Source organism: Trachypithecus francoisi, unplaced genomic scaffold, assembly GCF_009764315.1.
Source record: "Trachypithecus francoisi isolate TF-2019V2 unplaced genomic scaffold, Tfra_2.0 Contig01474, whole genome shotgun sequence".
Classification (NCBI taxonomy): domain Eukaryota; kingdom Metazoa; phylum Chordata; class Mammalia; order Primates; family Cercopithecidae; genus Trachypithecus; species Trachypithecus francoisi.
The window spans coordinates 8,268,540-8,295,855 of record NW_022681435.1 but is presented as its reverse complement, the minus strand read 5'-3'; the positions used below and the strand labels follow the sequence as shown (position 1 = coordinate 8,295,855).

At 45.3% G+C, this 27,316-nt stretch overlaps 1 protein-coding gene across 3 annotated transcripts in view; it reads right to left on the bottom strand.

The window, feature by feature from the left end:
* The window catches only part of TNFRSF11A (TNF receptor superfamily member 11a), a 65,238-nt gene extending 41,698 nt beyond the window's left edge, over nucleotides 1-23,540 (bottom strand). For 2 of the 3 annotated variants that reach the window (XM_033239129.1, XM_033239138.1), the window contains exons 1-2: nucleotides 23,440-23,540; nucleotides 599-680 (exon numbers count right to left, since the gene is read on the bottom strand). In XM_033239129.1, coding sequence (XP_033095020.1) covers nucleotides 599-680; nucleotides 23,440-23,514 — 157 coding nt within the window. In that variant the 5' untranslated portion in view covers nucleotides 23,515-23,540. Of the gene's footprint in view, nucleotides 1-598; nucleotides 720-23,439 lie in introns of those variants that run through there. The other variant, XM_033239143.1, reaches the window with a different exon arrangement.
* Between the last annotated feature and the right edge of the window lie 3,776 nt (nucleotides 23,541-27,316).

Sequence of the window (27,316 nt, the reverse complement as noted above, 5' to 3'; positions counted from 1 at the left end):
AGGCAACCCACCTTCCCCTCCCCAGCATGATGAGAGTGCACGCCCCGTGGATTGTGGCTTTCACTGGGGCTGCAGAGACACTCAACCACACTTCTGGCAGAGCGACTTGGGGTAGGTGCTAGCCAGTCCACCTTCTGCTCCTCAACAGGTATACGGAAAAAGGTACGACAAGGGTTTAGGCAATTTTTAGCAGCAACAATTCCAGTATGGTTATTCCAAAATAAAATTTCCGTGAAAACAATTTTAAATAAGAGCTGCATTTCACATTTTGAGAGTTTGAATCATAAAGTGCTAAAATATTAGTTTTTAAAAACTTCTTGTCATCTTAAGAAATAGTGTTTTAGAAAATTGTGTTTCAGCCCAAATTAAGCAACAGCTTTTAAAGTTGTTTTTGTTTTTTAAAGGGATTTTAAAATCCTTTCAAATCTCTCTCCATTGAGAGAAAGATTTTTGTCTTCAGAGTGACAGACATTACCACCTGCCACTACCATAATGCGTCTATCCAATTTCTTGTTTCATCTGGCAGCAAGAAAAAATAACAACGAAAGCCTCACCCACTTTTGAGGGGCAATGCAGGGTGGCTCAGAAGCAGTTGTACCTGGTTCACATTTGTTACAGCACCGTCCCAGATGCTCATAATGCCTCTCACTGGTACATGGAGGAGCGATCTGCACAGCCACCTGAAAAGAACACTGAGGTCAGGCAGAGAGTCCACACAGCTCTTTCTGGATAAAACTAGATAAAACAAAAAGTGAATCACCAAATTACTTTTTTTTTTTGAGATGGAGTTTTGCTCTTGTTGCCCAGGCTGGAGTGCAATGGCTTGATCTCAGTTCACCACAACTTCTACCTCCTGGGTTCAAGCGATTCTCCTACTTTTGCCTCCTGAGTAGCTGAGAGTTGAGATTACAGGTTTTTTTTGTTTGTTTGTTTTTTGTTTTTGTTTTAGACAGAGTCTTGCTCTATTGCCCAGGCTGGAGTGCAATGGCACAACCTCACCGCACTGCAACCTCTGCTTCCCAGGTTCAGGCAATTCTCCTGCCTCAGCCTCCCACGTAGCTGGGACTATAGCCATGCACCAGCTAATTTTTGTATTTTTAGTAGAGATGGGGTTTCACCATGTGGGCCCCTTGAACTCCTGACCTCAGGTGATCCACCCACCTCAGCCTCCCAAAATGCTGGGATTACACTTACCTTTTAACATGTTAAACACTCAGAGAATTTTAAAAAGCCGGGAAAGTAAGGTGTTGTAGGGGCTTTCTGGGCTCCGCCCTCACTACCTGTTGCCTGAAGGACTAAGGGAGCTATTTAAGCTTCCTCAGCCTCTAGTTCCCTTCTGGTTCAAAAGGGTATGATTCTAAGACAAATACCAATTTCGGAATCTGCCCGTCTGAGTAACACAAAAGAAAACAAAGCAGCCCAGGTGCCTGTAATCACCCAGAGATTCTTATCAGTTTGCCACAGAAAAGCTCTTTTCCTGATCAGCAGTCTTGGTGTGAGCAAAAACAAACACTCCTGTTGAGAAGCAGTCATGTCAGAAACCGAAGAGTTGGGCTTAGCTGAACAGACATCCACATCTGCATGCCACACTTGAAATTCATGCAAGTTCCCTGCTGCATCCTCGAATACAGGGTCACAGACCTTCCCCTCAAGGGTCTTAGAGTGGAATGAAACAATACCAGATGGGCCCTACCTCAGCAGTGGTGGGAAGGAAGCAGAAGCGGCCAGGAAGGCTTCCTAAGGGAAGTGGTAAGTAATCAGTCTTCCAAGGTAAATAGAAATCAGCCAGACCAGGAAACAGAAACTGGCAGGTGGAGGTAGCGGGAGGAAGTAGGAAGACTCTGGACAATATGAACAGTTCGAACAGGGGCAATGAGGCCTGAAACAGCTCTTGGGTGGCAATAGGAGACCTTCAGTCCAGCTGGAGCCCAGTGTCACAAAGGCAGTCAGGGGAGGGCTTCATCTGCACATTAAAGTGCTCGGATGGAGGGCACAGAGATAACATGGCTTGGAAGAAGCCATGTGTCCTCAGAACAGCTCCATTATAGAAGGCAGCTTTATGAAGAAAGCACCAAACCCAGGAAAGCCCAGTGGGTGTGAGGCACACAGCCATCACGGACCTTTCTGACCTCACCCTAGCCAGCGAAGGGCTTATGAGGAGCCTGAGGTCGATGAGAAGGTCCCAGTGTGTTATTGGGGTGATGTATGCCAGGAAGGCTGTACTTGGACTTGCTTCCTGGGCCCTGCTAACACTCCCCGTGGACACCGGATAACACAATCGGATGCTCCCCATGTATTCACTGGGTGACAGAGTCTTAGGGAAGCTGCGCTGAGCCCAGCGGACTGAGGAAGAATTGCTTAAAAGAAACCACCATACCTCTCCCTTCTGAGGTGTTTTTCGAGGTGCTTTTCTCTGTTTCAGATGCCACCCTTCTCTGTCTCCCTCTGTGTGTAATGTACGTGCAAAGAAAGAGGCAAAGTGGTAAAACTGATGCAGCCACGCAAACTGGGTCAAAAAGAAGGATTCATCTGAGCCTAAGGATTCGTGAGCATTGTTGCAATGCTGATGACAAGGGCAAACAGGATAAATACGAAGTTGGACTATATTTCAGATGACAAAGGGTATTAATTGCTTCTGATCCCTTAAGGGGGCAGCCACAGACTCAGTAAAATGAGCACATACTTTGTGTTATAGACACAGAAAGGTGCTTTTTAGGGGAATTTGGTAAATGGGATATCCCTGAAGTAGCTGCTTAGGGGCACTGTCGAGATGTCACAGGCTGAGTCCCGGGCTCCAAGCCCTGGTGCCTGTTGAGTAGATCTGACCTGAACATGTAGACAATTCACTCCATGTTTAGGAGCATGGCTGTGATTCATTCAACCCACCTATCCTCCAACCCAGGAGCTTTGCACCTCTTCAAAGAAACAAGGAAGTCACTGTTTCCACAAATTACCAGCTGTTCTAACTTTTAATTGATTTTCAGATACAAAATCCATTTCTCTCTCCTAAGCTTCTACCTCACTATGACTTTTCACCTGAATGTGACTCTTTTCTTCCCCCTCCAAAAAACTGAAGTATAATTCACGGACCATAAAATTAAACCTTTTAAAGCATACCTACTGTTCAGTGGTTTTTAGCACCTTGGCAAGGTTGAACAACCATCACAGCTATCTAATTCCTGAACATTTTCCTCACCCCAAAACTGACATGTCTACTTGACAGAGCTATGGGATTACAGATCTTTGAAGCAGCAGCAGAAATTTTGCTGCTGGGAAAATTGCTGTGGTGAGGCAGAAAGTTATGCTTTTAATTTCATTTAGGGTCCAGCTTAAGCAGAAACCTACTTTGTTCTCTAGTTACATGACATACTTCGAAGTATACCTTCAAACCTTCAACATGGCAATATACATACACCTTAAAAGGCAGCATAACTACACATATTTAAGGGAATGTGGTTTGCAGGTAAATAAATCTGGAAAACTCTTTAGATTGTTGGTTCATGCCGAAGACAAAGCATGCCTTTATTGTCCCTTTTCCTCTTCCTTTCTGGCTCTCTGCTTCCAACGTTCTTTCCCTCCACTTGTGGACCCTTTTCCTCCCCATACAGCCTGTAAAGCGTGCCCTGTGCTGGTCTCACTCTAATCTCATGCCCCAGTTCCAGCAACAAACCGCCTGGTGAGCACTGTGCACTGCAGCCCCGTGCTTGTAACTCTTAGGAAATCCAGTGCTTCTTTCACTCCAGCCTGTCTTGCTCTGCCAGGCACCTGAGGACTGACTGACTTGTCCCTCGATGCTGCAGGCCAGACTCCTGACACCCAGACTCTATCTCGAGTCCCACATGCTTGGGCTCAGTTTCCCGTTAGACTTCCCTAGATCTGTTTCCTTATAGCAGTCTCCCTCTTCCTGGATGGCCTGTCAGGTTCATCCTCTGGGTGTCATTTGTGTGTGTGTATGAATGAACAGGTGTCCCTCCCCCTCCTAGTCTGACCTCTCATTTTGCCTACAGTATTCTGGTTCTGATGTCTACCATTTCACCACTAACTGCCCTGCCAGCCAGCAGCTGGCAAGAGCCTGAAGATGGCTCCAGATCCTCTTGGTGGTGGCCCCTCTGGGCTTCTGCCTTTCCCTTCCATCTGCCCAGAACTTCAGCCAGACTCTATCCTCCAAGACCAAGCTCCCCAAGGTTGCAAAGTGGTAGCTATTATTATTGGTAGCAGCCCTAGTAAAGCAATCATTTGATAAAAACATGTTCCTGCTTAAGTGTTCTTAAGGAATCTCCTAGGGAATGGGGGAATTTGGGCATAAGGCCCCAGATCTTCAGTTAATAGAGTGATTTTGTCAGCCACTTACAGTTGCCTCTTTTTCCCCAAGATGCAGCAAGGAAAAGCCTTTGATGACTGAATTGAGATGTACAGGCTTTTATTTACTGAGATTTTTCTAGTTCACCTTTAAGACTGATAGAGTCAAAAACAACTTTAGAGACAACGCAGTTGTCTTCATGAAGCAAATAAAGCATAAACACTTCAAAATTTTTATTTATTGCATAGGGAATATAGTCCCATGATACAAAATTCAAAACGAACAACAGCTTGTTTAGGAAACTCTGTCCCACTCTCTCCCAGTCACTCTTCTCCATAGATAACCCATGTTACCAGCCATTTTTTTGGGTGCATCCTTTTGGAGGTGAAAGGAGAATGAACCTGTGATCTAATCGAGGGCCTATTCTACATCACAGCAGCCTTGGAGGCTAGCTGGGATCAGGTTGCTCTTGTGTTTTGCGGAATATAATTTGACTTCTTAGAAGTCTTGTTTAGAAAAGCAGCCGTGTATTGATGGAGTATAGTTCTTAATCAATAAGCTACAAATATTCTCTTTGGTCCACAGAATCTATATCAACTAACCTATATTCTGACAGAACTCACCAGAATTAATAAGGAACATTAGAGTTTGTTTATAGCAAATATTCTCTGCACATACAAATTCCCCCTACAAATTCCTTGCTAAGTCTAAAAGAAGGAGTTAAAACAGCAAGATGATTTGACTTCTCTTGCTTCGCTCTCTTGTGTCTTTTTGTGTCTTCTACGCATTTGTTTCAGGACATACAGGCTGGTGTTTATCTTAACGGCTGATGGACTCTTCTAGAATAACCATGTCCACAGTCTGTGCAAGGCTTTGGGAGGGCGGAGGGAGATAATAAATTTGAAATTAAAAAATCCCTTTATAAAGCAATGTGGATTTATTTCCCAATGCAAATCCATGTTGAGTCTAATTCTGAAAAACCATAAGCTGAAGAAACATAACATTTCTGCCAGTGGAGCCACAGAGACGAGCAGATCTGTATTTAGAATCCTGCAGGGAAGGTTGACTTAAATATTTATTTTCCATGCTGTTAACCCAATTGTCGTGCAAGTCATTATGGATACTAAAATTACTTTCTTGCTCCACTGAAAATTCATGTTGACATCGAACAATACAGAAAGAGGCTTGGCCCCTCTTGTCAAATTGAGATGAAAAGAACGTAACCTAGAAGAACAAATGAGGGATTTTCCATAGATTTTGTTTTATAAAATATCATCCATGACTATATTTCAGAATTTGGCTATAATTTCAGTAAGGATGGTATCAAATTTCTGAATGTTACAGTAGAGTCGAAAGATGTGGTTTTTCTTAAGAGAGAAACGTTAAATGTGAAAATAACACTTCACTTAACAGCCCTGCTGTCCCGGAAAAAAATATCCTTAAAGAAAATCACTATTGAAACTGATCCTACCCAGAATAGAATACAAATAAATTACTAGTGACCTGTGTGCCCAAAACACTAAAAGAGCTTCTTTAAATAAGACAGTCTTACCCTAAGGAATTATTTCTCTTTGAAGCACTTTGTTTTAGAAGTAAATAAACAACAAACATACAAAAGGTAATATTAATACATCAGAGTAACCTACAAACATATGCTGTTGGTTCTTGTCCGTCTCTTTGAATGTCTTTTTTCTCAGCCAGCTGGGCTAACGGGCTAGTGAGAAGGTCTCAGTTTTTCTCCCGGTCACAAGTGTTTCCATTAATGAGTCAAAATATAGACCCTGTGAATTCAGATGTTCTGGGCAGTCCCTCCTGGTCTGCCCCTTCTTTAGCTGCTTTCTCCAGCTAACTTTATCTCTATTTTATCCAGCTCTCTATTCTGGATCATGGCACAGTCCTGTGCCTGTGAATGTAAGGAAAACGTCCCACCATGGTGATTCTCAGCAAAACATTCATAACCAGGAGTGGAAATGATGCAGGAATCACCTGAGGCCCAGAGATCAGATGGGGCGGATTCCTATTCAAAGAGTTAAATGACAAAGAAAAGAAAGTCTGATATGACAGAATATAGGATTTTTTTTTTTTTTTTTTTTGAGACAGAGTCTTGCTCTGTCACCCAGGCTAGAGAGCAGTGGCATGATCATAGCTCACTGGAGCCTTGACCTCCCAGGCTCAAGAGATTCTCCCACCTCAGCCTCCCAAGTAGCTGGGACCACAGGTGCCCACCACCATGCCGGGCTAATTTTTGTATTTTTTGGTAGACATGGGGTTTCACCATGTTGCCCGGGCTGGTCTTGAACCCCGTAGCTCAAGAGATTTGCCCACTTCAACCTCCCAAAGCGCTGGGATTACAGGCGTGAGACAGCACACCCAATCTGAATATGGGAATTTCTGCAAAGCAGAGGTAAGGGCCGGGAGAACTCAGGTTGGAGGAGGAGACAAGGTACCTCGAGCACTGGTGACAAGAGTAAGAAGTAGCCTGGCCAGGCAGCCCCCAAGAGCTGAGTGGGCTTCAGGGCAGGAGTTTTCTACCCAAGGCAGCCCTCAAAACTGGGCTTCCAGTTTGACCCGGAGAGAAGAATGCCTGATATTTCTTTAATAAAACTGACTATGTTTCTAAAAATCTCAGGACCAAAAAAAAAAAAAAAAAAAAAAGCCATTCTCAGCCTGAGTCCCTGAGTCTCCTCACCTGTACAATAGCGCTATTAACTGTGTCCATCCTGCAACACTGAGAGGCAGACGCGAGAATTTCTAAACATGATGTGGCACTGGCAAGTGGCCATACTGCACAAACACAAAGCTTCTGCCTCCTCAATTCAAAGCTGAAAACCTTTATAGTAGGCTGCTGGGAGAAGGGAGATGGAATCGTATCACACCCTAGTGCAGTGGTCTGCATCCAGTAGAGGAGGGGTATTCATGGGCACAGCTGAATGGAATTAGTAAAAGTATACATAACTTCCATCCAGTCATTCCCTGAGGGGAGAGAAGGAAAAGGGTGTCACTAGAAAGGGGGGAAATGATGGAAAAGATAAACTGGGTACCCAGAGACAAATTCTCAAGGCCTGACAATCTTCCCGCAGAAACCATCCTTGTGCACTTTTAACCTAATTATGACAAACCAAAGCTGCACAGCAGAGTATTTTAGCAGGACAACTAGGAAAAAATGCATGCTTTAAAAAAGCATGTTTGATTTCACAAAAAGAAGTCCTTTATCATGGGATTGGAAACTTGAGGCATCAATGCGAAATGGCGATGAGTGGTCCGAGTCATTTCAGTGCCTTTCTGTCTGGGGGTTCAGTCAGTTTTGCGAGCCACACTTGGGTGAAGGCAGACACAGCTTACTCAGTCCGTCTGCTGATAAAGCTGCTGCCAGATTATATCTGTGATTTCTGTTAACTAGGACATACATGAATTATGATCGAATGCCCTTCTAGACATTCTCATTTTAAATAAGCTCGGCAGATAGAATTTCAATCTTACAGATTCACAGAGAAAATACCAGGCATGTTTCTTTTGTATAAACCAGAACTTCACATTTCAAGCTTCAGAACAACATTGCATAGGCACCTACCAAGATGGTATGTTATAAAGAGACCACGAGGATAAAGGGGCAGTGTTTTAGGATCCCCTGTTCACCTTGCTGGATCACCTGGCACACCCCATGGGTGTGTTCACCCTACCTGGGAAACCTGTCAATCATGGAACACATGAAAAACTTGGAGGTCCTAAGTTACATCAGTCAGGTACATGGCCTAAGTCACAACAGAGGTAGATACAGAGAATCACAGGGTTTAACAGAAAATGCCCTGAGTGATTAAAATATAATTCATTTCTAAGAAATATATTTCACACATAGCTCTTGAAATAAAAATTCTGCTGCCAAAAGTTAGGCTCATATATTTTATGATTTGTACAATATGAAAATACGTGTCTAGTTCATTGGAGAAGATCATAGAGAAATTATGACTGTCACAAACAATATTATAATTGATTTAAAAAAGAAAAGTTTGGCACAGTGGCTCATGGCTGTAATCCCAGCATTTTGGGAGGCAGAAGTGGGAGGACTGCTTGAGCTCAGGAGTTTGAGACCCTGTCTCTATAAAACTTTAAAAATTATCCAGGTGTGGTGGCGTGTGCCTGTGGTCCCAGCTATTCAGGAGGCTGAGGCAGGAGGATTGCTTGAGCCTAGGAGGTTGAGGCTGCAGTAAGCAGTGATTGCAACACTGCACTCCAGCCTGGGTGACAGAGCGAGACCCTGTTTCAAAAAACCCAAAACGACTGATAAAGGATTTGGGACTTTTTTCTGAGACAGATTCTCATTCTATCACCTAGGTTAGAGTGCAGTGGTGTGATCACTGCTCACTGTAGCCTTGACATCCTGGGTTCAAGCAATCTTCCCATACTCAAGTGATCCTCCTGGGCTCATGCCATCTTCCTATACCAGCCCCCTGAGTAGCTGGGACTACAGGGCCTAGGGATTTGGGACATTCTAAAATGCATTTTATGAATGTGTATCTAGTGATAAAAAGTATTCAAAACTCCAACTTAAAGGGACTAATCGCAGCTGGTCAGCTCCTACTGGTCTCACTGAAAATTACAAATACGAATCAGTCCTCTCCCCACACACACACTGCTCCCCACAAAAGGGGCTGAGTTCATTTAATCACCGGGTAAGAGCGAGGCCAGTCATTCCTTTGCCTGAGTCATTCACCTTTATCTCAAAAAACTATTATTCTCCCAAAGATCTAGTTTGATGTAGTCAGAGTTTAACAGGGGGAAGTATCATTCTCTTTACGAAGCTCTGCTGTCATCACATCGTCAAAGGCATCTTCGCTGAGCTCTCTCCCGTACCTGCATGAGGTCCTGGCTTGCTGCAGGACTGAAGGCAGGACCCGTCTCTGCCCTCTCACTGCTTTTAGTAAAGGGACACAGCCACATATAGAGAGGAAGGAAAACTGACCAGTCAGAGCCCCACACAGCAGTGCCAGAACTGAAGCACTGGAAAGATCCTCCCTGACTGTGGACGGGGAAGGAGAAACGCAACCCTGGACTCCGACTGGTGTCCACGTCTTCCTTGGCTTTGGATGGGCAGGGAAACAGGCGGAGATAGGGAAGGACTTCCAAGAGGAAGTGTACAAGCTGGGGAGGGTGAGGTTATGGGGCAGAGACAGAAGGATTTGAGAGGAGGGAGAGGACAGAGCAAATGGGAGACTCGGGCAGGTGCAGGCGGAGAGCCTGGGGACTGGGCAGGTATGTTCTGATAGTAGAAGGAAAAGGTGGGGGCTGCTTCAGGGCTTCCAGGAAAGGGCAGCTAGTCAGTGAGTTGCAGAAGGAAGGGAGGGTCTTTTTTTAGCAGCACCATGAAACATATTGTAAAGACTGTTGGGATGAGAAAGCGCAAGAAGGTGCAAACTCGTTTTAGACAAGAACAGAGCCTGGGCTAGGATCTCATGGAGGAAACAGAGATGGAGACGAAAAAGCGCAGGCAGGAGCAGACAGCAAAGTGGCAACTCTGGATGGCAAAATCTGCAGGAGGCCAGGAATGCAGCTCATTTCGGGAGGCAAGAAAGGGCTGTCTCCCACTGCCAAACACTGAATTTGGCTCTTTTTATGCCTGTCCTTTGAATGCCTTTTTAAAAAACTTTGGGGCAATTTAACCTTTTTTATTGTGGAAAATAGATATAAAATTTGCCATTTTAATCATTTTAAAGTATGATTCAGTGGCATTAAGTAGCAACAATTGCCACTATCTATTTCCAGAACATTCTCATCACCCCAAATAGAATCTCTGTAACCGTTAACTAGTAACTCTCCATTCCCCCTCCCTCAAGTCCCTGGAAATCACCTTTCTACTGTCTGTCTCTGAGTCTGACCACTCTCTTTACCTCATATAAGTGGAACCACACAGTATTTTTCTCTTTGTGTCTGGCTAATTTCGCTTAGCATAATGTCTCCAAGGTTCACCCATATTGTATTATGTACCAGGACGCCATTCCTTTATATGGCTGGATAATATTCCACCACATGTATAGACCACATCTTGTTTATCCATTCATCCACTGATGGACACTTAGGTTGTTTCTACCTTTTGGCTACAGTGAATAATCCTGCAGTGAACACTGGCACCCAAGTATCTGAGTCCCTGTTTTCAGTTCTTTTTGGTCTATACCTGGGAATCCTATGGTAATTCTACGTTTAGCTTTTCCAGGCACCCACCCCTCAACTGTTTCCTGCAGGGGCGGCAGCATTATACATTCCCACCAGCACTGCACGAGGGTTCCAGCTTCTCCACTTCTTCAACAACACATGTTATTTTCTGGTTTTGTTTGGTTTTTGGTTTTTAAAATAATAGCCATCCTGATGTGTGTGAAGCAGTATCTCTTTGTGGTTCTAGTTTGCATTTTCCTATTGACTAATGATGTGGAGCATCTTTTCTTGTGCTTATTGGCCACCTGTGTATCTTCCCTGGAGAAATGTCTATTCAAGTCCTTTGCCTGTTTTTATAGGGTAATTTAATTTTGCCTCGTTCTGTTCACAGGATTTGATTTAGCTGCTGACAACACTGACTGAGTTCACAACCTAAAAGTCGACCAATTAGATATACATTCATTTATTCCTCAATTAAGTGAACACATACTATGCTCCAGGGACAATTTCAGATCCTCTGGATACAGGGGATAGATACTCAACCGAGAGAGGCCTGGCTTACAGTCCAGGGGAGAACAACAACTGTAAGTAAACAGATAAGGAAATCTGGTTGCAACAATTGTCAAGAAAAAAAGGAAACAATCTATGTAAGGTGATGGTATGATTATAGGAAGCCTCTTTGAGAAGATGACATTTGAGTGAAGTCCTGCTTAAAGCCAGGGGACAAGCCAAATTTACAGCACATGCCAGGAGAAGGATTACAGGTGGACATGTTTGCCAAGGCCCTTCCTTGGAGGGAGTGTGCATGGCTTGATGGAGAAACAGCAAGATAGCCCATGTGACTAAGCACAGTGCAAGGTAGGTAGGGTATAAGGTCACATAACTGATTACTAATTTATACACATTGTGAGTTTATATATAGCCATACTGTCAGGATTGTGTGGTATTGATCATATTGGACATTGCCATTACTCCATAAAGGTTTAAATACTAGGCACTTCATGCTATTTTCATTAGCAGTCAGGAATTACCACCTTTGCCACTAGATTTTAAAAACATATTATTAACTGTGATAAAATACACATAACATAAAAATTTGCCATCTTAACCATTTTGTCACAGGTTCTTTTTTTGGAATATATTTTATGTGCAGAAAAAAAAAAATCTAACTTAGGTCAGGTTTGATTAAAAAACAAAAAAGGCTTAAAAATACAGGGTAACTGTGATTAGAAGTCCTGATATATTCACCATTCTGATTTAGCAAGCTTTGCACAATTGACTTTATATACCATCTTGAAAGTTGCTTGTTATTGGACCCATCAGCATCCCCCCACCCCCCGCCCTCCGACCACCTTGATTCCAGATATGCTTCTTAAAGGAAACAAAGCGCACAGCACTGACTCAGGCGCCCATCAAAGTCTGTTGATTTTTACTCAGCCCTCTGCCTTACTCCCCTCACAATGCATTTATTATCTCTGCTCCCTGAAAAGAAAACATACGGCCCAAGGGAAAAATGAAGAAACAAGCTTGCATTTCAAAACTTTAACTGCAAGTTTCTTTGTCTTCCAGAGAGATAAGAGTGAAGAGTCTACAGCCCTGGGCTACCCGGAATCCGAAGGCAAGGCCGGTTGTTTCCTCAGTACAGTAATTAGGATGGCTTTGACTTGTCCTTCTGTTCCCATGCACCCCCATTTCCACAGGCTCTAGTGAATGCATCTTTATTCTCCCAGTGTGAAAGCCTTTTTAAACTGTCATTCTTGGTTTTTGTTTTTTTTTTTAAACTTTGTATTCATTTCTGATAAGAACTGCTTTCTCTTCTGTAGTAGAAGCCAACAAGCCCTGTGGTCACTTCTGAGAGTGCAGCCGGCTGAACACCATGTCCCTCTAGGCTCTGCCTCCATGCTGGGGGTGCACGAACTCCTCAGGCCAGGACTCCCCAAAGTAACTGAAGGAGGAAGTATTCCCCTTACCTGCCGCCCTCCCTTCCTTCACTGCCCAGCCTTCAGGGTGAAATCCAGTGCTTCTCCAATGTGCACAGAATAACCTGAAAATTGTATTAAAATGCAGGTTCTGATTCACTGGGTCTGGAACAGAGCCTAAGACTGTATTCCTAACAAGCTCTCAGGCAATGTCAGTGCTGGTCTCTGAGGAGCAAGGCTAGAGATTTTATTGAAAACCAAAAGCCAGGACTTTTTCCTATTGGCAAACACTGCACAGTCATATCTGACTATACAATAGACACTGAGAACCGCCTCTTCCATCCCTGGATACCTTTTATCTATTTATCTATCGATGAATGGGGCACAGGAAGAACTGGCCCTAGTGAAATATCGACTAGGTGCCAGGCACTGTGCTTGGAAACCTGACTTCCCTTCTCTTCCTGCATCCTCCCAAGAGAGATTAATCAACTTGCTGAGATGGCTGGTGATAAGGAGATTGGAACAGTGCTAGGCATGTAGCAAATATTTAAATACTTGATAAATTAATGAATAAATTTTCCCAAAAGACCACTGTAACCTCAAAACTTCTCTTTACAGAAGACTGTAACAATTTCCTTCTAGCACTAAATCAAATTCACACTCTCAAGCATGCACTTGGAAAGACTCCACTAATTTGGGACAAAATCCGAGATACCCTGGGGGAAGGGGGTCGCAAAATCAAGGTTAGCAATCTTTCTGGGCTGGAACTCTCTTTTCTAATATGGACTGAACACGGGGCTGCCTAACAGGAGACACAGCTGCTTCAGCCTCTTTGTGCCCATCACTTATGCCAGAAAATGGAGAGCCTCCCACGAGGCCTCTTCTGTGTGACCTCACCCCTTGGGTGCAGAGGAGCGGGTACCCACCATCTTGAGTCCCCTTACCTATAAGGACTGCCCCACACAGGTAAGATGATTGGTTATGCCTTCTGATGCTTTGGTCATTTGCAATTTTACATGGAAATCGGACCCCAGAACAGGCGAGGTGGCTCACACCTGTAATCCCAGCACTTTGGGAGGCCAAGGCAGGTGGATCACCTGAGGTTAGGAGTTCGAGACCTGACTGGCCAATATGGTAAAACCCTGTCTGTACTAAAAATACACAAAAAAATTTAGCCAAATGTGGTGGTAGGCGCCTCTAATCCCAGCTACTTCGGAGGCTGAGGCAGGAGAATTGCTTGAACCCAAGAAGCGAGGCTGCAGTGAGCTGAGATCGCGCCACTGTGCTCTAGCCTGGGTGACAAAAAAAAAAGAAAAAGAAAAAGAAAAAAAAAAATCCGACTCCAGTGGTCTGGTCACAGGGACCCCCAAATGGACACAACTGGAGCATAGAAACTGCAGCCTATTAGAAAGGGGCAATTTTTCACTTTTAAACCTTGTGACCCACAGAAATTAATAGGTTAAGGCTTAAGACAGAGGTTCCAGCTGTGTTTTCACTGAATTTAACTGCCCCCTCGATCTCACAGTCCATCGTCATAGGTTTTGGGGTCTGCTGCTAGATTTCTGGCCATCGTGCATTAGTAACACCATGTTGTCATTCTCCTCCTAAACCCCACTGGTGTCTCCTGATCTCACTCCAAGTAAAAGCTTGAGATTGACCGTGACCCAGAGGCCATGTGTGTTCCGACCCTTTTTCTTATTTGAGCTTTTCTCTTACTACTTAGAAAGTGGCTTTTAAGGGATTAAAAAATGTTAGTAATAGAAAATGATTTTGATTTGTTCCACAGTAGAGATATGTCAAAAGAGGAGCCCAGGTTATTCTCACCAAGGGAAGAGTCCCCAGATTAGCTATAATTATAGTAAGACAAAGACATAAAGGACCTTTAAAAATATCTACCTACTTCCAAAAGCTTATGAGGGTAAAGGTTTAACCTACCACTGTCTGCTGCCCTGGGGCTCCGAGGCCAGCCTTCTCCCTCCTCCCACCCTACACGGAGCCTGGCAGGTGGCAAGAGTGGGATGAACACGCATGGAGAGATGCGACCCTCTGAGCCAGTGCACCCAGGGCTACAGCACAGTGGTACAGTATAGTCTACCTCTGGGGTGTGGGGCAGTGCTGCCTTGGCTTCAGGAAGTGGTGGTGATTCAAGACATACACTTCTTTTCCTCCTGAGTCAGGGATCAACTGGCACATGGACACTGTGCCAAGGGTGCCCGGAGTGCCTGTCTTTTATCTGGATTAGCCTTAAAGACACAGCATTGCCATTTCTGCTTAAGAATAGTTCTAGAGGCCAGGCGCGGTAGCTCATGCCTGTAATCCCAGCAATGTGGGAGGCCGAGGTGGGTGGATCACCTGAGGTCAGGGGTTCGTGACTAGCCTGGCCAACATGTCAAAAACTCGCCTCTACTAAAAATACAAAAATTAGCCTGGTGTGGTGATGGGCACCTGTAATCCCAGCTACTCAGGAGGCTGAGGCAGGGAGAATTGCTTGAACATGGGAGGTGGAGGTTGCAATGAGCCAAGATGGCACTACTGCATTCCAGCCTGGGCAACAGAGCAAGACTCCTTCTAAAAAAAGAAAGAAAGAAAGAAAGAAAGAAAGAAAGAAAGAAAGAAAAAGAAAGAAAGAAAGAAAGAAAGAAAGAAAGAAAAGAAAAGAAATAGTTCTAGAAAGCCCTCAGTGAGTACATACTTGAGCAGACAAGACAGACCTCCACAAATGCAGACCGGGCACGCATTTGCAAGGGTCTCCCCAAATACCAAAAAGCTTTCTGTCCCAGCATTCTGGGAGGTTCCTTTCTCTACTCTCTACCCCATCATAGAGTTGATTATACAAGCAGTTTACCTGAGGGGTTAAGACCAGTCACTGGAGCACTGCCTGATAGGAGCTCCAGCTGTGCCACTCACTAGCTGTGCAAACTCAGGCAAGTTAATCAGCTTCTCTGTGCCTCAGTTTTCTCAACTTACTAGCAAGGTGGAATAAGCATGAGACATAATCCATGTGAAGCACATGCCTGGCACACAGGAGGGGTTCAACAAATGGCTGGTACTTGTAATACATTAATCTTCTAATATTGTCAGAGCTGAGTGCAAACCTTTTCATGGAATCCCGGGGTCTCTAGCAGCTGTTCTCAAACTTGAGCATGTGTCAGAATCAGCTAAGAGGCTGTGAAGCCACACACTGCTGGCCTCCACCCCCAGAGTTTCTGATTCGGTAGGTGAGGGGCGTAAGAATGTGCATTTCTAACAAGTTCCCAGGTGAGACTGATGCTGGGCCCAGACACTACAGTTGGAGAACTCCTGGCTTCAGGGCAGAGGCCCAGTTCTGGAGGTCTATTCGCAAGTCCTTTGTGACCCAGACCCCCATGACTTTCCCAGCTGGCTTTATCTTTCCCTGGTCCCTGTCATCGGCCCTGGGCTCCATACATCGGGGCGGGGCATGATTTTCTCATGCCTGTCACCACCTCTGCCCTTCTCCCTCCAGCTCTCTTTCCTCTCAGAATCACACCCATCCTTCCAGGACCAGATCGAACACCCCCTGCCTGATTCTCCACTTGGAACTCATCCTTCCCACGCCTGTGTTCTAGAGGCATCTCACATGTTCCTCCTGTGGGGCTACGTGGGAACGAACAATGGGACATGGGACATCCGACCTTCCCCTTCAGATCTCAGGCTCTCTGAGGTCAGAGGCAGCAACGTCCTAAGTCTGATGTTCCCAAAATACCTGGTGGGTTTTTGTTTGGTTTGGGGTTGTTGGCTTTGCCAGTAAATCCAAAACAGTATCGTTGAATTGAAAAGAAAAAAAAAAAAAGCTTACGAAGAGGTTAAAGGAACTGGAATGAATAACGCTGGGGAAGGGGAAGTTGTGGGCTAACAATCTTCAACAATAGAAATATTAAAATAAAGAAGACATTGACCAACTGGTCTTTACCCCATTAAAGAACAAATTTGAGGAAATGGGGTCAAATTGTGACATGTGAGATTTAGGTCTGTTAGGGGGAGGTTCCTGACATTAGGGATTATTCAGCAAGGAAACGGGTTAGCAAGGGGGGAAGTGAATAATCCCTACTAAGCTTTAAAAATGGAATCGATTCTCAGTTACTATGAAAGTGTTAGATGTGATCCTGCTTGTATATCTGACTATGAAGTTGAGAGAAGATGGGGCCTTTAAAAGTCTCTTTTACTGGCTATGAATTTGCCAGCTGTTTGTACTGGCAAATAGGTGATACACTATTAAGTTAGGTGCTAACTACATTAGGTAAGCAATACATATTTTTAAAAAGTCAGTACTTTAGGGAGGTGGTTCATTTCCCATCTGTGGGATGTGATGCGAACCCCAAACCAGCCAACACGGTGGTGCTAGTAGGATTTCTGGCAATGCCGCACAACCTTTCCCCATTGCCCAGCTTAGCCGTCACATTCACTAAGAGCTAAACAGAGTTTTTCTTCCTCATTTTTCATGGAAAGTCTTCAAATTTCTGATAGCTTGAGGAAGTGGCTCTTGTACTCTCAACACTCTTAACAGGAAATGCAGTAAGTTATTATTACTTTGATGAACTAAAAGGGTGGTTTTTGCAGTCAGGTCTTCCTGACACTTGGAAATCTGGCAGCTCTGTCCCTCTGCTGGTGCCAGACAGGGCCTCTGTGTCACCTGCTGGGTTAGGATTTTTTTTGGGGTGTGGGGAAGTCTAAGAGGCACTGGACACAGAGGAAGGGAAACACTCATCTTAGGCAGCGGCAGTGGGCCAGGAAAATGTGTATCATGCAAGCAGTTTTTGCGCAGCTATGGGTCCAACATAAACACTGCTTCTTTTGGGGTTAGGTGACATATTTGAGGCCAATGTGGGAAGACCACAGGTCAGGTCGCACCTGCCTTTGCTCTGATGTGACTCTCTGGGGATCCCTGGCTGTTTATCTCTCTTCAGTGTGTGTTAAGAGCTCTGTCTCTACGCTGAACTTCTCATTCTAAGACATCTCTAGGTCTGGAAATGGCTGTCTAGATTCCAGAGCCTGCAAGTTTCCTGGAGTGCGCAATGCCACGGGGCTTTCAGCATGTTTGCCTCTACAGGGTCTGAGGAACTTTGTCTCTGCCTCCCAATAAGAGAACCCAAAAAAGGTGGGATTCAAGAGCCTAAACATAATCCTTCTTTTTGGTTTGGGAAAAACAGCACCACTTCTTCACTTGAACACTTGAACCAGAACAACATTTCGATTTGGACTAAGACAGCAATTTCCTTAACAAAGTGAAAAATATCCAAACAGCCAGCTATTTTGTCCTGACATCTGCCATGTCTTTTTTATTGTTTGTTTGTTTGTTTATTTATTTTGAGATGAAGTCTCGCTCTGTCACCCAGGCTGGCGTGCAGTGGCGCCATCTCGGCTCACTGTAACCTCTGCCTCCCGGGTACAAGTGATTCTCCTGCCTCAGCCTCCTGAGCAGCTGGGATTACAGGTGTGCCGGGCTAATATTTTTATTTTTAGTAGAGACAGGGTTTCACCATGCTGGTCTCAAACTCCTGACCTCATGATCCGCCACCTTGGCCTCCCAAAGTGCTGGGATTGCAGGCGTGAGCTATCACACCTGGCCTTATTTTATTTTTTTACTAGTTAAGTGAAGCAGTGGGAGTGGATGAGGAGCAAAGAAATCTGTTAACTGGTTGTGATCAATTGTAAACACCACTGCACTCAGACCAGCCTGCCATGTCTTTTTTTTCTAATAACCAGCCACATCCATCCTTTGCCCCTGTGCCTTCGGCCCCTGCACAGCCCCATTGGCTCTGAAATCACCCCTGGATCAGCTTCTCTTTCTCTCGCCACTGCCCTGACCTGATTCAGGCCCTTTCCCAAACCAAGGCAGTGGGCTCCTTACTGGCCCCCCCGGGCCCACCCAGACACTCTTCCCCTAACACACAAAACTGGTCATGGTCCTCTCCGGCTCACAGCTCAAGATTAAATCTGAACTATTTACTTGTACCTAAAGGCTTTGAGTGCTGGCTTTTGCCTTCCTCTCTCCTCACACCCCTGAGTCCAGAAGTCCTGTCCTTCCTTCAGTTCCCTGCAAACACTCCACTCTGATACGAGTCCCTGCTGTTCTCCCTGCCAGACAAAGCACAGTCATTCTGGAAGCCCCAGCCTAAGTGCCGCTCTCTGATGCTGTCTGCAGTGCTTTAGACACATGTGACCACGCAGGAAGGATGGGTAGTCCTCTCTGACACTTGCAGGTGAAGGCCCTCCTTGTCCTGTGTACCCACAAGTTGAAAACCCTCCCCAGAACACCAGATCCCGCTGTCTGTTAGTGGTCTGCACACGCCTGGACTGCAAATCTCCTGAAGACAGGAGCTGCGGCCCTCGGTCTCGTTTGCTTAGCCCATTGCATAGTGTGCTACGGTTGTGGGCACTCCATGTGTTGCAGTCACTGAACGCGTTGAACACAAATTCAGGTTTATTTCCTCATTATTGAATGCTGTGGCCTGCATGCGGTGACCCAAAGCACTCAAAGGCTGCAAGTCAAGGGTGGCTCACAAAATGAATACACATATAAAGTTATCATCACACGGCCCTAAAGAATGTACTTCCCACTGCTGCCTGGGGCTGCTTTGGGCTTCTTGGTGTGAGAGCACACTGTGACTGGAATGCGACGCAGTGAGAACAGCAGCACCAGTCAGCCCTCTGACAAGGAGCTTCTGGTGACTGAGGCAGACAGGCAGCCTGCCCGGGGAGTGCTGCCAGGTCAGTCTCGCTGGCAGGAAATAGAGCGTCTTTCAGAATCAGGACAGAGATATGGGGCTGTGCGTAATCTTGCTCCACGCCCACTCAGTTTTAAACCTCAAAAGTTCACTAAGAACTTCAGAGGGATCAAGGCCATTTTGCTGAAACCCACGGTTCATTCTTGGTTCTTTCATGCTCAGTGTTTTGGTGCAGAAAGGGTGAGCTGAACGTAAACTGTGTTTCCAACAGTGGACACCATAGGAAGCCCACACACTGCAACTAGAGGGAAATACACAGAAAGGCCTTCCCACAACCTGGGTAGAGAATGAAAGTGTGCTCAGAGGAAAAGTCACCTGCTGAGCAGAACCCTACCCACGCCAGTCCTGGGTGCACTTAGTTGGAGTCAGCAGCTCATGCGCTCAGAGGCAGGTGTGCTTCCCTGTGGACGAAGGCCAGGACGCTGTGAGGAGACAGCAGACAGGCCGTGCGCCACCTGGCCAGGGGGCACATGCCCCAGGGAGCGAACCACCTGGACAGCTGTGCACCATCAGGATGGGCTGCAGACTCACATCAGCCAAAAAACCAAAAAACAAACCAAAAAATGGCCTAGACAACATTCCTAGAGACCACTGGATGCAGCATGTGGGAAAAACACTTTTTTTTTTTTTCCATGAACTTCAAAAATAGGAAAATACAATGGGGGAAATTTTAATACTGACATGGCAGATGGAGTCCATACTACCCCTTCTTAAAACAACACTCTTTGCAGAGGAGGCCCTGGTTTGGAACTCCCCTTTTCATGTCCTCATAAAACACTGATTTATTGACTTCCAAAGGCACATTTTTATTGTTTCAGTTTTCCTGGTGTAAGAAGTTCTGGTAGATAACTGAAAAAGCAAGCTATTTCCTTATCAACACACAGAGTATGTTCTTATTACAGGTTTGCCATTTTAGGGGGAAGTGGTAGAAAGGAAATAACAGGGGAGGCAATTGAAATATTTATCAGCAAAATGAACTGCAAGCCCACAGATCTGTGTCTATGCTCTCCAAACAAGGCATTACTGCTTATATCCATGTCTCCCCTCTCAGATGGGATGGGGAGCAGGAGGAACGGTGGTACAGAGCACCCACCCACCCTACGACCCAGAGCCGCACCCTGGGGGATTTCTTCGGAGGGGTCTCCCCATGGGCGCTCTAGGGCCCTGTGACCTGTTTCTGATTAGTTGAATTTACCACCTCAGTAAGGGCCATCCAAGAGTTATCTCAAAACTATAAAAGTTCAGTGCCCAATTTGTTTGGTGGGGGTTTCCTGAAATAGGTGATTTGTGCTATCTGTAAGGTCATAAAAATATATGTTTTTTTGTTTTTTTTTTTTTTTTTTTTTTTTTCCTCCTGTAAAGATTCCTTTAGGTCTAAACCACTCACACCATCCTCCCAACATAGGGAGCTCTCTTCCCACCTCCTAGAATCATTTCTTTGCTGACCTCTGGTTTCCCACACATCTTTCCAAGACCACTTGGGAAACCTCTTCATCCCGAAGACCTTAGGGATTCCTCCAGCGGTCCTCCCTCCCTCCCTCCCTCTCTCCTTCCCTCTGCCACCCTCTGTACTTACCATATGCTACCCTCTTATCATCACAGCTTTTCCCATCTGGCGCTTTCCACTAGACTGTGACCCATGCTCCTTCCCCTTGTTCCTCATTAGCACAGTGTTTTACACCACCAATGTCTGTTGCCTTGCATATGCACACACCTGCTCTTGCATCTTATAACCCCAGATAAACATGACCGTGTACAATCCATAACCTTAATGAAAACAGTGTGCATCTATATTTTGTTGCTTGGAATGAACAGCAGGAGTAGCTACACAAAAATTCAAAATGTTTTTATCTGTAGGCAAATAGTTTTATTCTATCTGAAAATGAATTCTATCACAAATACAAGCAAGCAGAGATATAATCATATAAATGTTTTAAAGAGCAAAACTTGTAGCCTTTCACGTAAGTCTGAACCTATTTAATATAATATAAATGAAACTAAATACAATCCCTGCAGATAAGGCACTTTCTGGAAGCCATTTCTGCCAACTATTTTGCAAAACCAATTTCCCCACGAAGCAGTTCCTGCAGCTTTGCCTGGTGTTTGATCATTAACATCCTCAATGAACTGTCAATGTCATTCCTAAATTTTGAGCTATAGAATAGGCTGGCCAACGAAGCAGTCATTGAATACAGAGAGTGCTTTTTCCTAGATAACCACAGTATCTCTAGGAAATATTATTTTAAGGCTGCATCTAGTCTCATCTTTGGAAGAAAATGCATTTCTACTGGGAAGGTTGGGCACCAAGTAAAATAAGCAGAAAAGCATTCCAATGCCACTTGATGGTGAAGGAGTTCAGGAAATGCCACCCCAAAATATGCCACTATGGTGTGCTGATTATTTTGAACTGAGGGCAGATGGTAGTGGCCACAGGCAGAGGTTTCTCTGAACTCTGCTCAAACAAAGATCCTCCAAAAGGAACTCAAATGTCTCGAAACTCTGCCGTGGGAATCTTCTCACCCAAAGAAGATTCTCACCCAGAGAAAATTAACTCAGATTACAGGAGAGGAGAGCGGAGGCTGAAACCAGCCCACACAGACGCTCATCTATTCTCCCAAGGGACTGGTCAGAGACCATTTTTATTGCCTGAGAATCTTGTATGTGCCTGACAAGATGTCCTTTACTCACCATATACTTCCTCCCCAAACCCTCCCAAAACCTGTTTCCCAGCACCTGCAGAAGCCCCTATGGATGCTATAATGAGCTTCAATCATCTGACCATTCCTCAAATCTCTTATTTTGTAGGAGTCCTGAGCCTATGAATGTAATTAAGCACCGTTTTTCTCCTGTTAATCTGTCTTATGTCAATTGAATTCGTAGCCAAGCCAAGGAATTCATAAGGTTCCTAGAAGGTTCGCTCCCCTAGAATTGGAACTGACCAATGCAAAAGTTTAGATACATTTCTAAACATGTATAATGAAAGGGGTTTTAAAGGGAGAAAGAGGGGGAAACAGCACTTGTTGAAAGGTCTCCCTGAAAAATAAACTTATTTTGATAGCATTTGTTGTTCATATTAGAACCGAACGCCTTTTATGCACATATGAATGTATGTCATTTTGCAACAGCAGTGAGAGATAACTTTGCAACTGCGTGGTCAGGCAGGTTTTTCTTAGGTGGCTAGCTGTTCGCGGAAACCCTGGTCCTTTGGTTCAAATAAGGTAGCACCCCGTTTAACCTGTTGAACACTTAATTAAGCAACACCTGAAGTGCTTAAAATGAAAAAATCCTTTAGATTTTTCCGCCTCCGTTTCCCTCAACCATACTGACAGACCCACACAATCGAGACTGAATCTTCTTTAGAATCTTTTGCTTCAGCCTTCACTGCGTCCCCATTATTTCTGTCAAGGCTTTCCCCCTCTCTTCTCACCCAAACACGGTTCTCCACGCGCCCCTCCCCACGCCTCTCCGGGTTCCGCGCAAGGTTGCGGAGGGACGGCAGCAGCCTAAGCTAGTGTTAACAGAGGGGAAATCTGACCCTGCCGAAACCAAGAAAACCACCACTCGCCCTTCCCTGTGAGAGCTTTCAAGTTCGTATCAACGATTTTTAAAGCGTTTGTTGTGCTGGGTGTGCTTCCCTCTGCGGCCTTCCTCTGGGAGGCAGAAAGTCGGTGCCTGGCTGCATTCGCTTACTGACTGTTCTGAGAAATCTGTTCTGAGAGCACCGGGAAGCTACTCTGGTCTGCGAGGGGCAAGTCCAGCATCCCCGCAGCGCGCGCGCAGCCTCTTCCCGCCGTGCGGAGACTCCAGGCGAGCGGACAGGGGTGTCCCCAGAGGGGCTCAGGGGAGGCAAAGGCAAGCCCGCAGTTCAGGGACGGAGGGAATCAGGTCTTTTTTCAGGTGGAAAATGGGACGGCGGCCACCTGGGAGGAATCGTATCGGGAACGGTTATCTTCCGCAGGTGCGGTCCCCACGCCGCTGTCTTCCTCAGCACCGCCCGGCGCAGGCGCTTAGTAGGTGCTCAAGAAGTGTTTGGAGAAAACGACAGCATCAAAGCCTGAGACTAAAAGGGGCTTTTGGAAGAGCCCGTTTCAGGTGTTGGGGTCCCGCCAACCTGCTCCTTCTGCGCCCCAGTTTCCCTCCACTTGCCCTTTCCCGCCCTCCGCCGTCCAACTCTGGAAGCGCCTCCCCAGCATCCCACGGCCTCCGCTCCCCAAAACTCCGGCTCCTCTCGGAATGCGGAGGAGCTAGGATGCCGCCGGTCCCGGCCCTTCCCGGGTCCCGAGGAGGCATCGGGCCGCGGGGCCGGGCAGGCGCCGGCGCTCCTTACCTGCAGCCGGGCGAGCAGCGCGCAGAGCAGCAGCAGCGCGGACAGCGGGTGGCGCCGCCGGACGCGCAGGGCCATGGCGCGAGGCAGGCTGGCGGGCGCCGCGGCCTTAGCGGCCTCTGTGGCCCAGCGGGCGTTGCTGTTGTGGGCCTGGGTGGTCCCGCCCCCGTGCCCCGCCCCGCACCTGTCCCCGCGCCGCCCTCCTGCGCCCCCCTCCGGCCGGGCCGGGCCGTGCCAGCCAGGTGGTGCCGGAGCTCCCTTGCCGCGCGGTGGGACGTGGGCCCCAGGTGGGAGAGGGTCCCCGGACGTGTTCGCCGCGCCCGGTGCCTCGGTGGTCCGGTCCCCGCCCCAGGCCCGGGTGCTCGGGCTGCCCCACAGGTTGGCGGGAGACCGGCTCTGCGTTGCCTTTCACGGCACTGGCTCCTGCCTTGCCGCACCCCAGGCCTGTGGGCCCCGCCTCCCGGGAAGGAATGGGGGCATCGGGGTGGCCCTGCTCCGACCCCGTGCGCCCACCCTTCCAGGCCCGGCCTTCCAAAAGTGGATGCGCCACCGTCGAGAATGAACGGGAGGAGGATCCTTCCTGGAGATTTCATCGACTGCTGTTAAGGCATCAGCACAATACACCATCCGCCAAGCTTCGTAAAATACTCCTGTTCTTTGCTTCAAAATTTTGGGGCCAGCAGCCACTATCTCTTATTCTCCTCCAGATCCTCTGCCTCCGCCCCTCACTCGCCCTGCACCCACCAAATTCCAGAATGGCACCAAGCTCCACCAGCCTTTAGGTGTCCCCCAGCCCCCATCAACACAGGGGCCCTTTCGGATATAGACTGGCCAGATGTCTGGCGCACAGTGTTACCTAAATACTGAGGTCCGTTCTTCTGGTGCAGTAAGGCCAAGCCATCCGCACCAAGGTTTGCAGTGAGAGAAAAGAGGGCGCTTAATCGGCAGAGCGCCAAGCAAGGAGAACGGGGCAGCTCTTGCTTAAATCCTGATCTTCGGTTGTCTTGCAAGTAAGGATTTTTAAACGCAGGGTTAATTTCAAGAAAGCGGAAGTTACAGGGAAAATCATAATACACGGAGGTTGCACACTGGTTTGGTCTAACAAGCTGGGATATCTTGAAAATCTTTAAAGTGAGGGTGCTTATAGGTTATACATTCAAAGATTTTCTGACTTGCCATCAGTGAAGGAAGAGAAGCTTTGTTCAATATTAGGGGTCAGCAAAAAAGAATGTTAGCTCTGGCTCCTGGGTGTGACTTCCTCCTGGCCCTTCAGGAAAAAATTTTGAAGAAAGAATGGTGGTCGGTTCAGTCCTCATTTCCCCCTTGTCTGAGGTCTGCATGCCGGTGGATCTGTTTTGGTGGGGGTCTGGGTTTCTCAGAAACAACTCAGGGGCATATGCTAACATGTTATCTTTAGTTTCTATAGGGAATCTAACTTCCTTGGTTATTGTTTTAAGCTACAATTACCTTCTTATCAAGTTGCTTATTTACTTCTTAGAGCTAGCTAGGTACCTGGAATTTCCCTTGAAGGAACTCAAGATTTTCCTTTATTTCCATGCTTAGGGGTGCTCCACAGGCTCCTAAGATGGGTTCCTGCTCCATCTCCATAGCATCCTATTGTTTTTGTCTGTCATTACTTGCTTAGGATTGTGTCTTTCCTCACATTCTAGGTTGATGTTGGATCCATACGTATAATCCCTCCTTTGTATCATGTATTAGTCTGTTTTCATGCTGCTGATAAAGACATACCCAAGACTGGGCAATTTACCAAAGAAAGAGGTTTAATGGACTTACAGTTCCACGTGGCTGGGGAGGCCTCACAATCATGGTGAGCAAGTCATATCTAACATGGATAGCAGCAGGCAAAGAGAGAGCTTGTGCAAGGAAACTCCGGTTTTTAAAACCATCAGATCTCATGAGACTTACTCATTTCACAAGAACAGCACGGGAAAAGACCTGCAACCATGATTCAATTACCTCCCACCAGGTCCCTCCCACAACGCATGGGAATTCAAGATGAGATTTGGGGTGGGGACAGAGCCAAACTGTATCATAAGGTAACTGTTTCTATGAAGATACTTGTCCCATGCCAATAGAATATAACCTTTTTTGAATTCCTGGATTGCCAGAACTATTCACTTGCCTTACTTTTAGCCCAGCACATGGTATATCTTGGTCAAAATTCCATGTGCACTTGAAAAAGCTACGTATTTTGCTGTTGTCAGTAAATAATTTTCTGAGTGTCAATTAGGTCAAATAGGTTGAAATACCTGTACTGATTTTCTGTTACTTGTTCTGAGAAAAAGTGTGGAATTTCCAACAATAACTGGATTTGTCTATTTTTCCTTTTATTTCTGTCAGTTTTTTCATATTCTTAAAGCTCTACTTAGAGGTATAAACATTTAGAATTATTATGTCTTCCTGATGAATTGAGACTTTTATCATTGTTATGTGTCTTCCTTGATTGGTGGTAAAAATCAAATTCTCATGTCCATTTTTATATTAATTATATAGCCATTTCACCTTTCTTATGAATAGCATTTATATGATATATCTCTTTCTATCTTTTTACTTTTAATTTATCTATATCATTTAAAGTGACAGCATACAATTGGTTTTTTTCCCCTTTTACCCATTTTGACAATCTCTGCCTTTTGACTGGAGTGTTTAGATTGTTCACATTTAATGCAATTATAGACATGGTGAAGTTTAAGTCTACCATTGTGCTATTTTTCTATTTTTTTATCCATTTTTCTATTTGTTCCTTTTTTCCCCTCTTTTCCTACTTTCTTTCGGTTTGAGCATTTTTAGGATTCTGTTTTCTCTTCATGTTAGTTTATTTTATATGCATCCTTGTTTTATTATTTTGGTGGCAGCTCTGGCTTTACAATGCACATCTATAATTTATCACAGTCTACCTTCAGATAAAATTCTGCCACTTTCTCCCTCCCTCCCTTTGTGCTATTGTAGTCATACTACTTGGCTGACTTTTAAATTCCCTACTGTACAGCCTAACTGGTGCACTGCTCAGTTGCTTTTGTGCTTTTCAGAAAGTGATCTGGCAGTGTTGATTTTAAAAATTAAAAATGGCAAATATCATTTGATGAAGCAATTCTGTATCTGGGAATCAAACGTATCAATACATAAAGAAAGAGACAAAAGGATGTTTAGTATAGCATTTTTGTAAAACTACAAAAAGAAAAAGAAAAAAATGTGAATATCTGTTAATATACAAATGGTGGAAAGTATCATTGCCCATCATAGTTTTGAATATAATGCAGCTACTTAAGAATATTATGTAGTTTTGGAAAGATGTTCATGATTATTAAGTAAAAGAAGTAAGTTACAGAGCAATATCATCCCATGTATGTAAAGAACCGTAAACATGATTTTATCTATATAAGCAAAGAAAGTTTCTAGAAAGGATAATAGGGAACACTAAGAGCATATTCACACTTAAAAATCTACTTAATCCTCACAACAGGCATGTGAAGTATACTATTATTACTCCCATTTTACAAATGAGGATCCTGAAGCACAGTGAAAATAAAAACTTACCTGGAGTCACTTGCCAATAAGTGGCAGAGCTGTGATTCCAATCCTGGTTCTCTGACTCAGGAGTGGGAGTCTTGCCTCACTAAGCACCTCATTTTTAACATCAGGTGAGTGGCAGAAGGAAAAGGAGAAACTCACACTTTTAATTTTGATGTTTCTAAACTATTTACACTGAGGAAAATGCACTTTTGCATTTTTAACTGGCAGTTGTGTAAACTTGGTAAATAGATGTTAAAACTCTAAATGAGGTAAGTACAGGAATGGTCACAAACACAGACAAAATAATACTGAATTATCCAGCATGTCGCCATCTTCAATGAGGAGA